Source organism: Protomyctophum parallelum, assembly GCF_964188405.1.
Source record: "Protomyctophum parallelum genome assembly, chromosome: 15".
Classification (NCBI taxonomy): Eukaryota; Metazoa; Chordata; class Actinopteri; order Myctophiformes; family Myctophidae; genus Protomyctophum; species Protomyctophum parallelum.
Genome location: NC_139710.1, coordinates 40,950,669 through 40,967,038, shown reverse-complemented (window position 1 = coordinate 40,967,038; position 16,370 = coordinate 40,950,669). Strand labels below are relative to the sequence as shown.

Below are 16,370 nucleotides of genomic sequence, written 5' to 3'. Positions count from 1 at the left end.
GGAACCACTGGTATACAGTGTTGTTTTCGTCGACTAAAACTAAGACGAAAAATGTTCGTCGACTACCTTTTTCCACTGAAGAAAACTAAATGGAAACTAAATGAAAACTAAGCTATGATGACTAAAAACTAAGACTAAATATACTGACAATTTTGTCAACATATAAAAACTAGACTAAAATGTTAGGAAGGGACTAGTGGACAAGAGATCCAGTTTTATGCTGGGTTGCATGCGTTGTGAGATTGTAGATCTGCTATTTTCAGCATGCAACCAAAGTGTAAAATATGTCATTACAACGACATCAAGGCCTGTCAAAACACATTTCAGTCGACTAAATCAACTGTAGATTTAGTCGACTAAAATCTCATGACATTTAGTCGACTAAAACTAGACTAAACACTAGAACATTCCAGGTGACTAAAATGTGACTAAAACTAAGTGAAAACTATTCAAGAGACTATGACTAAAACTAAAATAGAAATTTGCTGCCAAAAACAACACTGCTGGTATAGTTGCATCTTGTTGTTTTCCTAGACCCGCTTTCCTTGTTTTTCTCTCACAGCCTGGCAACACACAGCCCTGTCAGTGACGTCACATCCAGCAGCAGCACATTGTGCTAAACAACATCCATGACTTTAATTAACTTTAATCATTAATTAATGCCTTCATTCATTGATTAAGACTCGTTCACTGAAGCAGCGTGTGGTTCCTCTTGGTCTCCGGGTGGTGGCGCTGCTCCGCTGCTGAACAGCAACAACAACACGGTACGGTCACTTTGACACAATGTTTATTTATCTATAGTACTAACACAGCTAGCATGGTTAGCATTAGCTTCCTCCGTCCACACAACACAGGGAGGAGCTAATGCTAGCTGTCTGTCTGTCTGTCTGTCTGTCTGTCTGTCTGTCTGTCTGCCTGTCTGCCTGCCTGCCTGCCTGCCTGCCTGCCTGCCTGCCTGCCTGCCTGCCTGCCTGCCTGCCTGTCTGTCTGTCTGTCTGTCTGTCTGTCTGCCTGTCTGCCTGCCTGCCTGCCTGTCTGTCACTCTGTCTGCCTGTCTGTCACTCTGTCTGTCTGTCACTCTGTCTGTCTGTCTGCCTGCCTGCCTGCCTGCCTGCCTGCCTGTGACTCTGTCTGTCTGTCTGTCTGTCTGCCTGTCTGCCTGCCTGTCTGTCTGTCTGTCTGTCTGTCTGCCTGCCTGCCTGCCTGCCTGCCTGCCTGCCTGTCACTTTGTCTGTCTGTCTATTGTCTATTGTTTATTTTTTATTGTTTATAAGGATCCCCATTAGCTTTTGCCTTGACAAAAGCTAGTCTTCCTGGGGTACGACACAGACAAACATTTAACATTTAACAAAGGCAATACTTAACAATTGTTTACAAACTGATGAATATGAGATTCCATAATTCTGCAATATTACATGCTCTTGTGTCCTTCTGCCTTTTGCAATTTGCATAGCCTACTACAGTAGACCTATAAACAAAGAAAAACATAGCAAAATAAATCACTTTCAACACATTATACATTTGAATTATTATTTCCCCAGAGTTACTGCAGTATGGTTTACATAAGGTGTTCTTTTAACTTGATTTTAAAGATGAATTTAAAGATGAATTTTGTATTTGTATTGGTCTGTCTGTCTGTCTGTCTGACCATTACGGCCAATTACAGATATATTTGGGGTCCTTGACATGAAATATTGAGAACCACTGATTTAGAAACATGAGGTATTTCAGAAAACTCTCAGGATTTAGAAGACACTTTTAAAATGTTGACATCCGGCCTAAATGGGTTTAACAGCCAGTGGTCTGTTATAGAGCGGAGCGGTCTGTTATCAAGACATATAACACACCGCTGAATTCAGCTATTGACCAATCAGAATCAAGCATTCAACCAGGCCATGTTATAAAAAAATATAATAATAATAATAATATATATATTTTTTATTATTATTAGATGTCGGAAGACAAGAAACCGGATCATCACGACAACATCAAGTCATCTGGATCCAAGGTACGCTGTGAGTTTGTAGATCTGCTATTGTAAGCTATGGTATTTTAACACGCTGTGAGCTTGTAGATCTGCTATTGTAAGCTATGGTATTTTAACACGCTGTGAGCTTGTAGATCTGCTATTGTAAGCTATGGTATTTTAACACGCTGTGAGCTTGTAGATCTGCTATTGTAAGCTATGGTATTTTAACACGCTGTGAGCTTGTAGATCTGCTATTGTAAGCTATGGTATTTTAACACACTGTGAGCTTGTAGATCTGCTATTGTAAGCTGCAGTATTTTAACACGCTGTGAGCTTGTAGATCTGCTATTGTAAGCTGCAGTATTTTGACACACTTAGCTTGTAGATCTGCTATTGTAAGCTATGGTATTTTAACACGCTGTGAGCTTGTAGATCTGCTATTGTAAGCTGCAGTATTTTAACACGCTGTGAGCTTGTAGATCTGCTATTGTAAGCTATGGTATTTTAACATTTATCTCTCTGTGCGTCTGTGTGTGTGTGTGTGTGTGTGTGTGTGTGTGTGTGTGTGTGTGTGTGTGTGTGCGTGTGCGTGTGCGTGTGTGCGTGCGTGTGTGTGTGTTCCAGTCCAACCCAGCCAAGCCCAACTACAGTGTGAAGTTCACCCTGGCCGGACACACCAAGGCTGTCTCGTCTGTCAAGTTCAGCCCCAATGGAGAGTGGCTGGCCTCCTCCTGTAATACCACCTTAAATATATATACCACCTTAAATGTATATATATATATACCACCTTAAATATATATATACCACCTTAAATATATATACCACCTTAAATATATTTACACCACCTTAAATATATATACCACCTTAAATATATATACCACCTGAAATATATATATATATACCACCTGAAATATATATACCACCTTAAATATATATATACACCACCTTAAATATATATATATACATATATATATATACACCACCTTAAATATATATATACCACCTTAAATATATATATATATATATACCACCATATATATACCACCTTATATATATATATATATATATATATATATATATATATATATGTATACAGATGCTGTGCAGATGCATGCTGTAGTATTTAGATGGTTCTGTTATGACTTCTCCTCTGCATGCTGTAGTATTTAGATGGTTCTGTTATGACTTCTCCTCTGCATGTTGTAGTGTTTAGATGGTTCTGTTATGACTTCTCCTCTGCATGTTGTAGTGTTTAGATGGTTCTTCTGTTATGACTTCTCCTCTGCATGCTGTAGTATTTAGATGGTTCTGTTATGACTTCTCTGCATGCTGTAGTATTTAGATGGTTCTGTTATGACTTCTCCTCTGCATGTTGTAGTGTTTAGATGGTTCTGTTATGACTTCTCCTCTGCATGCTGTAGTATTATAGATGGTTCTGTTATGACTTCTCATCTGCATGCTGTAGTGCTTGTAGATCTTCAATTTTTTTTAAATCAAAGAACGACTGACATAGAAACCTAGCTTTTTCAGAAAACTGTCAGGATGTAGAAGACATTTTTACAATCTGATCTCAGATTTTGCCGGGGAATTCTTCAAAATAAGAGCGCCATAGAGTGACAGCAGATATGGCAGATTTATTCTGAAACCAGCTGGGGTTGCCAGGTTGGTGTTGGCAAGGGCTAAAAACAACAACCTTAGTGAGAAACAAGTAAGACGCGCAAACGCGGGAAGCGAACGCAGCTCGTAAATTGCAATAACAACAATTAGAATAAATTACGTACTTTTTTTTTCTTTTTAGTTAGTAATTTTTTTAAGTTTTCTACTGTGTGTGTGTGTGTGTGTGTGTGTGTGTGTGTGCTACAGCTGTGCCCTCTGGTGGCGGGTGGGTGGTGTCACAGCGGGACAGACACACACACAGACACACACACACAGACATGATCTGCAGGGTCTCATAGTTAGTGCTCATTGCGTTCGCAACAAATGCTTCAGTAGAAGTGGAGTAAGAATGGTCTTAGCTTTTATACTGAACCATTTCCATCCTCTCTGTGTGTGTGTGTGTGTGTGTGTGTGTGTGTGTGTGTGTGTGTGTGTGTGTGTGTGTGTGTGTGTGTGTGTGTGTGTGCGCGCGTGTGCGTGTGCGTGCATGCGCGCAGCTGCGGACAAGCTGATAAAGATCTGGGGAGCGTTCGACGGGAAGTTTGAGAAGTCCATCGCCGGACACAAACTGGTGAGTCTGTCTGTCACCATTGAATAGTGTTTAGATAGTTCTGTTATGACTTCTCCTCTGCATGTTGTAGTGTTTAGATTGTTCTGTTATGACTTCTCCTCTGCATGTTGTAGTGTTTAGATGGTTCTGTTATGACTTCTCCTCTGCATGTTGTAGTGTTTAGATGGTTCTGTTATGACTTCTCCTCTGCATGCTGTAGTGTTTAGATGGTTCTGTTATGACTTCTCCTCTGCATGTTGTAGTATTTAGATGGTTCTGTTATGACTTCTCCTCTGCATGCTGTAGTGTTTAGATGGTTCTGTTATGACTTCTCCTCTGCATGTTGTAGTATTTAGATGGTTCTGTTATGACTTCTCCTCTGCATGTTGTAGTATTTAGATGGTTCTGTTATGACTTCTCCTCTGCATGTTGTAGTATTTAGATGGTTCTGTTATGACTTCTCCTCTGCATGTTGTAGTATTTAGATGGTTCTGTTATGACTTCTCCTCTGCATGCTGTAGTGTTTAGATGGTTCTGTTATGACTTCTCCTCTGCATGTTGTAGTATTTAGATGGTTCTGTTATGACTTCTCCTCTGCATGTTGTAGTATTTAGATGGTTCTGTTATGACTTCTCCTCTGCATGTTGTAGTATTTAGATGGTTCTGTTATGACTTCTCCTCTGCATGTTGTAGTGTTTAGATGGTTCTGTTATGACTTCTCCTCTGCATGTTGTAGTGTTTAGATGGTTCTGTTATGACTGCATGCTGTAGTGTTTAGATGGTTCTGTTATGACTGCATGCTGTAGTGTTTAGATGGTTCTGTTATGACTTCTCCTCTGCATGTTGTAGTGTTTAGATGGTTCTGTTATGACTGCATGCTGTAGTGTTTAGATGGTTCTGTTATGACTTCTCCTCTGCATGTTGTAGTGTTTAGATGGTTCTGTTATGACTGCATGCTGTAGTGTTTAGATGGTTCTGTTATGACTTCTCCTCTGCATGCTGTAGTGTTTAGATGGTTCTGTTATGACTTCTCCTCTGCATTGTAGTGTTTAGATGGTTCTGTTATGACTGCATGCTGTAGTATTTATATATGAAAGCAGGGAATCGTAGCTTCAAATTGACATATTGGTTGTTCAGTTTGTTCCCCCAGTTTTGGAGATATGGCTTATAGAGTAATGTCTGGCAGAGAAACAGCGAGTTGAGAAAGGTTCACTTCTGTGGACTGTAACATTACACCTAGCTACATGTTTAAGCATTTGTTTCATATTTACATGTCTTCTGTGGACTCTAACATTACACCTAGCTACATGTTTAAGCATTTATTTCATATTTACATGTCTTCTGTGGTCTCTAACATTACACCTAGCTACATGTTTAAGCATTTATTTCATATGTACTGTACGTGTCTTCTGTGGTCTCTAACATTACACCTAGCTACATGTTTAAGCATTTATTTCATATGTACATGTCTTCTGTGGACTCTAACATTACACCTAGCTACATGTTTAAGCATTTATTTCATATTTACATGTCTTCTGTGGACTCTAACATTAGACCTATAGCTACATGTTTAAGCCTTTATTTCATATTTACATGTCGATTTAATTTATTTCAGACATGCTCTAGTATGTGAAGAGTCTGCCTGTGATATTAACCCATTCTGTACGCCCGGGAACCCCTTTTGGTGTTAGCATCATGTTGTGCTTTAGCTAATGAAAAATAGCATATCTACAAGCTCATAGCGCACCACCGAGTGGGGCGCTACGAGCTTGTAGGTCTGCTATTTTTGAAAAATCGAAGAACAACTGACATTTTTAGAATCTGATCTCAGGTCAGAATGGGTTAACTCATAACCCATGTAGGCTTTTGTGAGTCTCTGGATGTATGATGTCACTGTGATGACATCAGCGGTGATGTCACTGTGACATCACCGCTGATGTCATATCTGTGGTGGGCGTGTCCAGGGCATCTCTGACGTGTCGTGGTCGTCTGACTCCGCCCTGCTAGTCTCCGCCTCCGACGACAAGACGCTGAAGATCTGGGACGGAAGCTCTGTGAGACGCACGCACACACACACACACACACACACACACACACACACACACACACACACACACACACACACACACACACACACACACATACACACACACACACACACACACACACACACACACACACACACACACACACACACACACACACACACATACACATACACATACACACACACGTCACACATACATATTACATGCATATTAAAGGGACAAATTAACTGTCTGTCTGTCTTAAAGGGGAAGTGTCTGCAGACATTAACGGGACACAGTAACTGTCTGTCTGTCTGTCTGTCTTAAAGGGGAAGTGTCTGAAGACATTAACGGGACACAGTAACTGACTGTCTGTCTGTCTGTCTTAAAGGGGAAGTGGCTGAAGACATTAACGGGACACAGTAACTGTCTGTCTGTCTGTCTGTCTTAAAGGGGAAGTGTCTGCAGACATTAAAGGGACACAGTAACTGCCTGTCTGTCTGTCTTAAAGGGGAAGTGTCTGAAGACATTAAAGGGACACTAACTGTCTGTCTGTCTTAAAGGGGAAGTGTCTGAAGACATTAAAGGAACACAGTAACTGTCTGTCTGTCTTAAAGGGGAAGTGTCTGAAGACATTAACGGGACACAGTAACTGTCTGTCTGTCTGTCTGTCTTAAAGGGGAAGTGTCTGAAGACATTAACGGGACACAGTAACTGTCTGTCTGTCTGTCTTAAAGGGGAAGTGTCTGAAGACATTAACGGGACACAGTAACTGACTGTCTGTCTGTCTTAAAGGGGAAGTGTCTGAAGACATTAAAGGGTCACAGTAACTGTCTGTCTTTCTGTCTTAAAGGGGAAGTGTCTGAAGACATTAAAGGGACACAGTAACTGACTGTCTGTCTGTCTGTCTTAAAGGGGAAGTGTCTGAAGACATTAAAGGGACACAGTAACTGTCTGTCTGTCTGTCTGTCTTAAAGGGGAAGTGTCTGAAGACATTAAAGGGACACAGTAACTGTCTGTCTGTCTGTCTTAAAGGGGAAGTGTCTGCAGACGTTAAAGGGACACAGTAACTGTCTGTCTGTCTGTCTGTCTGTCTTAAAGGGGAAGTGTCTGAAGACATTAAAGGGACACAGTAACTACGTCTTCTGTTGCAACTTCAACCCTCAGTCCAACCTGGTGGTGTCTGGATCGGTAAGACTGTGTGTGTGTGTGTGTGTGTTAAGGCTGCAACAACGAATCGATTAAATCGATAAAAATCGATAATTAAATTCGTTGCCAACGAATTATCTTATCGATTTTTATCGCGGGTGTTTTCCAACATTAAAATGTAACGTAAAGCTGCTTTCTTTTTACCGTTCAGTAACGGCACTAGGCTGAACGAACAATATGCAACGGGTCGGTATAAACACAACACAAGATTGTCTTGAACGTGACCAGAGCGCCCCGCATCTACCCCTCTCTCTCCCAACTTCAGTCTCCCACACACACACAGAGAGAGAGGGAGAGCGTCAGCTCTATGGCTGCGATGCGCTCTAAACAGCTGATCTGCAAACTCATCAACCGGTTGCAAAATGCCCCAAACAGGTCCCAAAACATGGCATTTGTGAGCACGGCCACTGTCCATATTTGTTTGTCTTATGACAAAAAATGCGACGAGCACTAGCAGTGTAGCTTGCTAACGATCGTTAGCTCCTCAAATTTGTTCCACCTGTGTGTAATCTCAGCAGCGCATTGAAGTGGGCACAAGGCAAAAGCAGAATCTCCGTGAACGTTTTTGCTTAACAATGATTTATTCAGTGCTGTTTAACTTTGGCAATATGTGATACTAGAGCCTAGACCCTAGAGAACATGCCAATATAGCTGCTAAATAAGAACGGTTTCCCCTATCAGCTAGCATGCTACTTGTAACTTGTGTGCATACTGTGTGTGTGTATGTGTGTGGCTGTGAGCGTGCGTGCGTGTCCACACAGACTGTAGGACAGTGCAGAGCCTTAGAAATAGACTATTCTGTGCCCCCTCACTAACAGAACTCTTCTATTATACGGCTCTGGGACAGTGGTTCTCATAGTGGGAGTTCCAGCTACATTATAGATAGTTAGGAAGTAAACCGGTCTGTAACAGAGTGCAAAAATGGAACCAAATGGACTCTCAAAATTGATTTTACAATAGAAATAAAAAAATAAAAATTGGGGTCCCAGAGATAGAAATGGAAAGAAAGACAGTCAGCTATACACGGTCAACATTACAGATTACAGTATCATTACAAGTAGGAATGGCAATGAAATCAAATTGGATAAAAAAAGGGGGTAAAATATTAATTTTGAAGGAGTATTCATTTTTATTGTCTTTATTGTTAGTTACAACATGCCTAAAATAACTTGAAGCTATTTTTTTTAAGTAATTGCAAAAAGGTGCCATAATCCGATTCATCGTTTAAATAATCAGCCGATGAATCGATTATGAAATTAATCGTTAGTTGCAGCCCTAGTGTGTGTGTGTGTGTGTGTGTGTGTGTGTGTGTGTGTGTGTGTGTGATGACCTCAAGAACAGATGTGTTGTATATTATGAATGTACTATTTTATGTACTTTTTCTCTTAACTCTATAATCGCGGCAAGCTGTTAGCATAAAGCCCAGTTCCATTGACTATCTCTACCGCTAGCCGTTAGCATAGACCCCGGTTCTATTAACTCTATCTCTACCGCTAGCTGTTAGCATAGACCCCGGTTCTATTAACTCTATCTCTACACTTGTTACACACACTCTAGTATCATTGGAACACGCACACACTTCCCCTTTCGTCGGGAGCTTTTACATGGAGGCAGCGTTGCGGTACAAAGGCACAAATTAAACCCGAAAACCCGAGGACAGACAGAAATCCTGGAGTCGGATTTATGGAGGATTGAAAATCCTCCTTTCAACTGCTTTGCACTGAGATCATATGTGACCAAATTTGACTGAGAGACTGCCATTGGATTTTTCTGAATTTTCTTTTTTTTTTCATGTCATATGAAAGCAGCTACAAATGGCTTCAAATTGACATACTGGTTGTTCAGTTTGACCCACCAGTTTTTGAGATCTGTTTAAGCATTGATTTCATATTTACAGCTTACATCTCTCACACTTATTTCAGACATGCTCTAGTATGTGAAGAGTCTCCCTATGCTATTAACTCATTAAAAACAAAAACAAACGTTTTCTCCTCTGGTGAAAAGCTGGAATTTGCGCAATGGCAGGCTCTCAGTCAAATCTGGTCACATATTTGCAATCCCATAGTTGGAACGGTGGGGTGTTGCTATAGGAACCGGACCAATGTTTAAAAGCTTCCGTAGGACTGAACCATTATATAGACGGAGTCTACGTTGGGGTACGTATATATATTTACGGACCTGGGATATGACGCCACCTAGTGTCGACGTCCGTATATTATATACGGTCATGGGAAAGAAATAATTAAGAGTATACATTTACTGTCTAACTTCTTATCCGTGTGTGCGTGCATGTGTGTGTGTGCGTGCGCATGTGCGTGCGCATGTGCGTGCGTGCATGTGTGTGCGTGTAGTTTGATGAGAGTGTGCGTATTTGGGATGTGAAAACAGGAAAGTGTCTGAAGACTTTACCCGCCCACTCCGACCCAGTGTCCGCTGTAAGTTAATTAGACAACCAGCTAATTATGCATCTCGTTAAGTTAATTAATGAATTAACACCAAGTGATGTGGCAACTGTGTACACTATAGAGCGTCGCAGTCCCGCCCCCTTTCATGACGACGCCTGGCCCAGGAAATAGTTCCCAATGCATTTCTCCTCATAGACATTTCGAAACGTATTTATTTAAAGACCTTTTAAGCGTCGTACGAAGCCAACTCTGTCGTGACAACTCATGACAACGAACACAATATTTTGGACCAAACAAATAATTACAAAGAAGAAAAAAAACTAAAAAAGTGTTGTAACCTGCCGTTTTTAATTCTTTGTTTGGCCCAAAACATTGTGTTTGTTGTCATGATTTGTCACGACAAGAGTTGTCTTTGTCCGCGGCGTAAACGTCTTTAAATAAATACTTTCCGAAAAGTCTTATGAGGAAAATGAACGGGGATTTCTTTTCCGGGGTCTCTCGAGGGGGCGGGACTGCGACGCTCTATAGCGGCACATCACCTCTTCAATCTCCTCCCATCAGGCAGGAGATATAGAAGTATCCAGAGCTCAACAACTCGCTTCAGAGATAGCACTCACCACGTAGCCCTTAGACATCTGAACTGGTAGAAATATGCATATTAAAAAAGCACTTTAAAAAAACTGAATGTAATCTCCTATGCTGCTGGTTTTTGTATTGTATTGTCCTTCTTGTTTGTGTATAGTTGTCTGTATATGTTGAGTATGAACCAAGACAACTTGTTGATATGGCAAATAAATTATTGAATCTTGCATCTTGAAAGACAAACATTATATTGTCGCTAGTGATGCACCGAATATTCGGCCGCAGAAAATATTCGGCAGAAAATGGCAAAAAATGCATTTTCGGCCTATTCGGTTTTCGGCCCCGAATAGGCAGAAAATATATCACCGAATAGTGTATGCAATTAACGCATTCAAAAGAGCTGAATAAATGTTCTATGGATCCATACTTGCCATAACCATTTATTTAGCCAAATAAGCTTTAAAACAATGATACAGTGAACAACAATATCGTTGTATGAAAATAATAGTACATCTAGTGAATATAATCGGTTACTTAAATGTCAACTTAGTGAGTGCTATATAGCAAACACAGCAGTAAGATGGAAGATTCTCCCGTCACAAGCTAATTAAGCTAGATCACCAGCTGGTTAGTGAAATGTCTTGGTTACCATTCATAGTCATCTGTCTGTGTCTGTGTCTGTGTGTGTGTGTGTGTGTGTGTGTGTGTGTGTGTGTGTGTGTGTGTGTGTGTGTGTGTGTGTGTGCGTGCGCGCGCGTGTGCGTGTGCGTGTGTGCGCACGCGTAGGTTCACTTCAACAGAGATGGTTCTCTGATCGTTTCCAGCAGCTATGATGGTCTGTGGTATGTGCACACACACACACACACACATTGGTCAAAAACAGCCAAATGTGCATTAACTACAGTGTATGTTTTTGGACACACCCACCTATCTGTGTATCCCAAAAGGTCAGATTAGCCTTCGTGATTTTGGGGGGATACTGTTGTGTGTACTATTTTATGTAGTTTTTCTCTTAAGAGTATACTTTCTAACTTCTTATCCTGTGCTTGCGTGCGTGCGTGCATGTGCGTGCGTGTGTGTGTGTGCGTGCAGTCGTATCTGGGACACGGCGTCGGGTCAGTGTCTGAAGACGCTGATAGGTGAGTAGAAACCTGACCGTTCATCACGACTCAAACGATGACAAAAAATGTTCGTCGACTAAATTTGACGACGTTTTGAAATAGTACAAATAGCCAAATCTACTAGGTGACAACGTGTCGATGTAGATTGGCTAGTTGAACTATTTTTAAATGTTTTAAAATAGTAAAAAAAATGTCAAATAAGTTTAGGGATAAGGGGTGACAATGAACAACAATATGGTTGTATGAAAAGAATAGTACATCTAGTGAATATAATCGGTTACTTAACCCATTTTGGGGGCGGGAACCCATTTTGGTGTTAGCACCATGTCATGCTTTAGCTATTGAAAAATAGCAGATCTACAAGATCGTAGGAGCTTGTAGGTCTGCTATTTTTGAAAAATCAAAGAACGACTAACATAGCTTTTTCAGAAAACTGTCAGGATGTTGAAGACATTTTTAGAATCTGATCTCAGGTCAAAATGGGTTAAATGTCAACTTAGTGAGTGCTATATAGCAAACACAGTAGTAAGATGGAAATTCTTCCGTCACAAGCTAATTAAGCTAGATCACCAGCTGGTTAGTGAAATGTCTTGGTGAGGGCTGGCGCAAGAGGGAGCCAAATATCTGATTGACTTTTACACCACTTTAATGGTACAGGAGATCGGTTTCTCCCGACACGGTGAATCGCGGATCACCGACGGAGTCACTCGGAGCACGATAACATGGTCTGATAAGGACCATGTTACCTTTTTTTACTAAAGTTTTTATCCCACGATTTTGTAACCCAGTTTTCTTTTCACCCAGTGCCAATTATCTAATGTAATCCTGGGCGCTACACTTCCTCTGCCAACCTGGGGGGGGCAGCGGACTGACCTCATGCCTCCTTCTATGCATGAGGAGTCCAAGCTGCTTCTTTTCACCTGACAGAGGGGAATTTCCCCGGCCGGACGTAGCGCGTGGAAGGGACACATTATTCCGACCAGTTCCTTTCCCCTCCATCAGGCGCCCCGGCTGGCCAGGGGGAGGTAGTTTTAGAGACCAGGATTACGGCATGTTTTTGTGAGGGTATCTACCCTAGGGGACACGGGGAGAACATGCAAACTCCACACAGAAAGGCCCTATCGCCGACCATGTTACCTTTTGATCAGGCGTTCCATCGCGCTTCGTTTAAGCACGGCTAGAAGTTTCAACCAATCAGATTGCTTCCTGGAAAACGACCTGTTGTATATCATTCTGTGTCTCCAGATGACGATAACCCTCCCGTGTCGTTTGTCAAGTTCTCGCCCAACGGGAAATACATCCTGGCCGCGACTCTGGACAAGTACGTATACTGCTACGGGTCCATTTACTGACAATTTCGTCAACAGATAAAAACTAGACTAAAATGTCAGGAAGTGACTAGTGGACAAGAGATCCAGTATGAGTCATTTTACACTTGGTTACATGCTGAAAATAGCAGATCTAAAAAATGAGACAAAAGCGTTTTGTCTCATTGACAATGAAAGCAGAATGTACGTCATCTTGTCCACACACGTCTCACATTTGCCATCGACAGTAGAAGGAGAAATTAGGTCAGTCCACCAAATATGACATAAATTACTGGCAACGAGGCATTCTGATTGGCCAGTATGAGATGAAGCATGATGATAAGAGCGTAAAGACTTTTACTGTTTTTACTGTAAAACACGATTTTTTACATGCTAATTGTCTGTCTGTCTGTCTGTCTGTCTGTCTGTCTCTCTCTCTCTCTCTCTCTCTCTCTCCAGCACACTGAAGTTATGGGATTACAGCAAAGGAAAGGTACTGTCTGTCTGTCCTTTCTGAATAACTGTCTGTCTGTCTGGCTGCCTGTCTGTCTGACTGCCTGTCTGTCTGCATTCTTCTCCAGTGCTTGAAGACGTATTCGGGACACAAGAATGAGAAGTACTGTGTGTTTGCAAACTTCTCCGTGACCGGTGGCAAGGTGAGTGTGTCTCCATAGAGTTATACTGTGTCCCCATAGAGTTATACTGTGTCCCCATAGAGTTATACTGTGTCCCCATAGAGTTATACTGTGTCCCCATAGAGTTATACTGTGTCCCCATAGAGTTATACTGTGTCCCAGACGAAAACAACCACGAAAGTCTAATTTTACCGCTTTCCTTTCCTTGCGACAACAAAGCTACTGGTCTCCCAAATCTGCCTGTGTGTTTCAGTGGATCGTGTCGGGGTCAGAGGACAGCATGGTTTACATCTGGAACCTCCAGACCAAAGAGATCGTCCAGAAGCTACAGGGACACACAGGTAACTACCTACACTACAGTACCTAACTGGAGAATAACACGGGTCGTCTTAAAATCATCTCATATACAGTAAGAATTGTGGTCCAAAGATAAACAAACTGCCTTAGCGATATTGTCAGGGAGGTGTCTCTGTATCGTTATATTGTCAGGGAGGTGTCTCTGTATCGTTATATTGTCAGGGAGGTGTCTCTGTGTCGTTATATTGTCAGCGAGGTGTCTCTGTATCGTTATATTGTCAGGGAGGTGTCTCTGTATCGTTATATTGTCAGGGAGGTGTCTCTGTGTCGTTATATTGTCAGGGAGGTGTCTCTGTGTCGTTATATTGTCGGGGAGGTGTCTCTATCGTTATATTGTCGGGGAGGTGTCTCTGTGTCGTTATATTGTCGGGGAGGTGTCTCTGTATCGTTATATTGTCAGGGAGGTGTCTCTGTGTCTTTATATTGTCGGGGAGGTGTCTCTGTATCGTTATATTGTCGGGGAGGTGTCTCTGTATCGTTATATTGTCAGGGAGGTGTCTCTGTATCGTTATATTGTCGGGGAGGTGTCTCTGTATCGTTATATTGTCAGGAGGTGTCTCTATCGTTATATTGTCGGGGAGGTGTCTCTGTATCGTTATATTGTCGGGGAGGTGTCTCTGTGTCGTTATATTGTCGGGGAGGTGTCTCTGTCGTTATATTGTCAGGGAGGTGTCTCTGTATCGTTATATTGTGTATACTGTCACGTTCTTAGCTTACGCATGTTTCATTATAACTACTTACTATGTATTGTGATGTATTTCCATGCTCTTTGTCATCGCTTAATGTAAATGGCTCTGGATTAAGAGCGTCTGCTAAATGCCTAATGTACGTGTGCGTGCGTGCGTGTGTGTGTGTGCGTGCGTGTGTGTGTAGACGTGGTGATCTGCACAGCGTGTCATCCCACAGAGAACATCATCGCCTCGGCAGCTCTGGAGAATGACAAGACCATCAAACTATGGAGGAGTGACTGTTAACCTGTCTGTCTGTTAACCTGTCTGTCTGTCTGTCCTTACAATACAAGTCTGTCTGTCTGTCTGTTAACCTGTCTGTCTGTCTGCCTGCCTGGCCTGCCTGTCTGTTCATTTGTTTTTTTTCCAAAGGCCAAATTCAAATAGCCCAAATCTCTGCCTCTCGCGGCCGCTCATACTCTGTCACTCCAGCATATGGTGCTGTTACGGTGAAACTAGTGACCTGCTGAAATGTGTGACCATCTTGTGGACTTGTGGACATGGAGGTTGGAGATTTGGGACAGGAAAGGTACACTGGACGCGTTTTTCGGAAAACGCCGCTAAAGATCCTAAAAACAACACTCTGTGTGTGGTTTGGTTTTGGGACAGGAAGTCCCAGCCGAGGTCTGTCATTGTTTTATTTTTTGATGCTATCTGTCTCTGATGATGACATCACAGCTCTAGATCATGACATCACAGCTCAGATTGTGACATCACAGCTCAGATCATGAGGTCACAGCTCAGAGGAATGGGGAAACCACTCCCAAACTTTCTTTGTTTGTTTTTCTTTCTTTCTCTGTTTTTTTGTTCGACACCCAGAATCTAACTTTGATGTCCCCCTGGGGCCCCCCTGGGGTCCTTCTGGGGGCCCCCTGGGTCTGGGGCCCCCAATTTATGCATTTGGCCGCTGACCCCCATCTGAAAATATGTAGTTCCAGAAGCAAAGATTTGAGTTAAAAACGTTCGCTCTGAAAGAATATATATCAAAATATTTGAGTTAAAAACGTTCGCTCTGAAAGAATATATATCAAAATATTTGAGTTAAAAACGTTCGCTCTGAAAGAATATATATCAAAATATTTGAGTTAAAAACGTTCGCTCTGAAAGAATATATATTCAAAGATGATTTTTCAATAGCTAAAGTAGAACATAATCCTGTCCTGAATGGGTTCAAAGTGTATTTATTTATGCAATTTATTTTATGTATGAAGTTCTTTTGAAAAAATGTTTGGGAAATTATTTTGTTTTTAATAAAACATTATTGAAGTAAATGACAACGAAAGGGATATTAATTCACGACCATAAAAACGTTGTGTTGAGACTCTGTCTTGTTACCACTGACCTTGAGGTATTTCCTGTAGTTAGGAACATTGGCTTTCCCTGTGATAGTGTGTGTAGATCTGCTTGCTTGGATGGTGCCCCTTTGCCTTTCCAGGTCTTTGATTGAGTGTGGATGATCATTATCTATCAAACACTACAGCAACACAGAATGGTCAATGCTCCTGAATTGATACCCTATAAAAGAGGGCTTGCCAGCCAGCCATTCTCGGTGTCACTCTCCAGATGACAGCACCCTTCTGTTTGTTTCCCTTTGCTGTTTGATTTGCACACTACAACACCCATTCACCATACTGACCACACATCCACACTGACACCACTGATCTTCATACTGACTTCCACATCTCATACATTCTGAAGCATTCTTTACATATTAAGTTAATATTAGTTATCTCTTGTAAATCAATTATTGTTATTTTGTACACTGGTACTGCGCCCAACAGGCCGGGTTATGACACATATACCTCAGGTTCAGGTTAATTGATT

The 16,370-nt window shown here is 41.6% G+C and overlaps 1 protein-coding gene across 1 annotated transcript; it reads left to right on the top strand.

Moving 5' to 3' along the window:
* Window positions 1-595: 595 nt before the first annotated feature.
* Window positions 596-15,815, top strand: LOC310872641 (WD repeat-containing protein 5-like). The gene is made up of 14 exons (XM_083784683.1): window positions 596-764; window positions 1,952-2,008; window positions 2,594-2,702; window positions 4,123-4,196; window positions 6,140-6,229; window positions 7,304-7,393; window positions 9,763-9,846; window positions 11,185-11,240; window positions 11,491-11,537; window positions 12,765-12,840; window positions 13,286-13,319; window positions 13,408-13,482; window positions 13,715-13,802; window positions 14,692-15,815. The coding sequence occupies exons 2-14, from the start codon at window positions 1,952-1,954 to the stop codon at window positions 14,790-14,792; spliced, it is 981 nt and encodes a 326-aa protein (XP_083640809.1). The 5' UTR covers window positions 596-764; the 3' UTR covers window positions 14,793-15,815.
* Window positions 15,816-16,370: the final 555 nt, after the last annotated feature.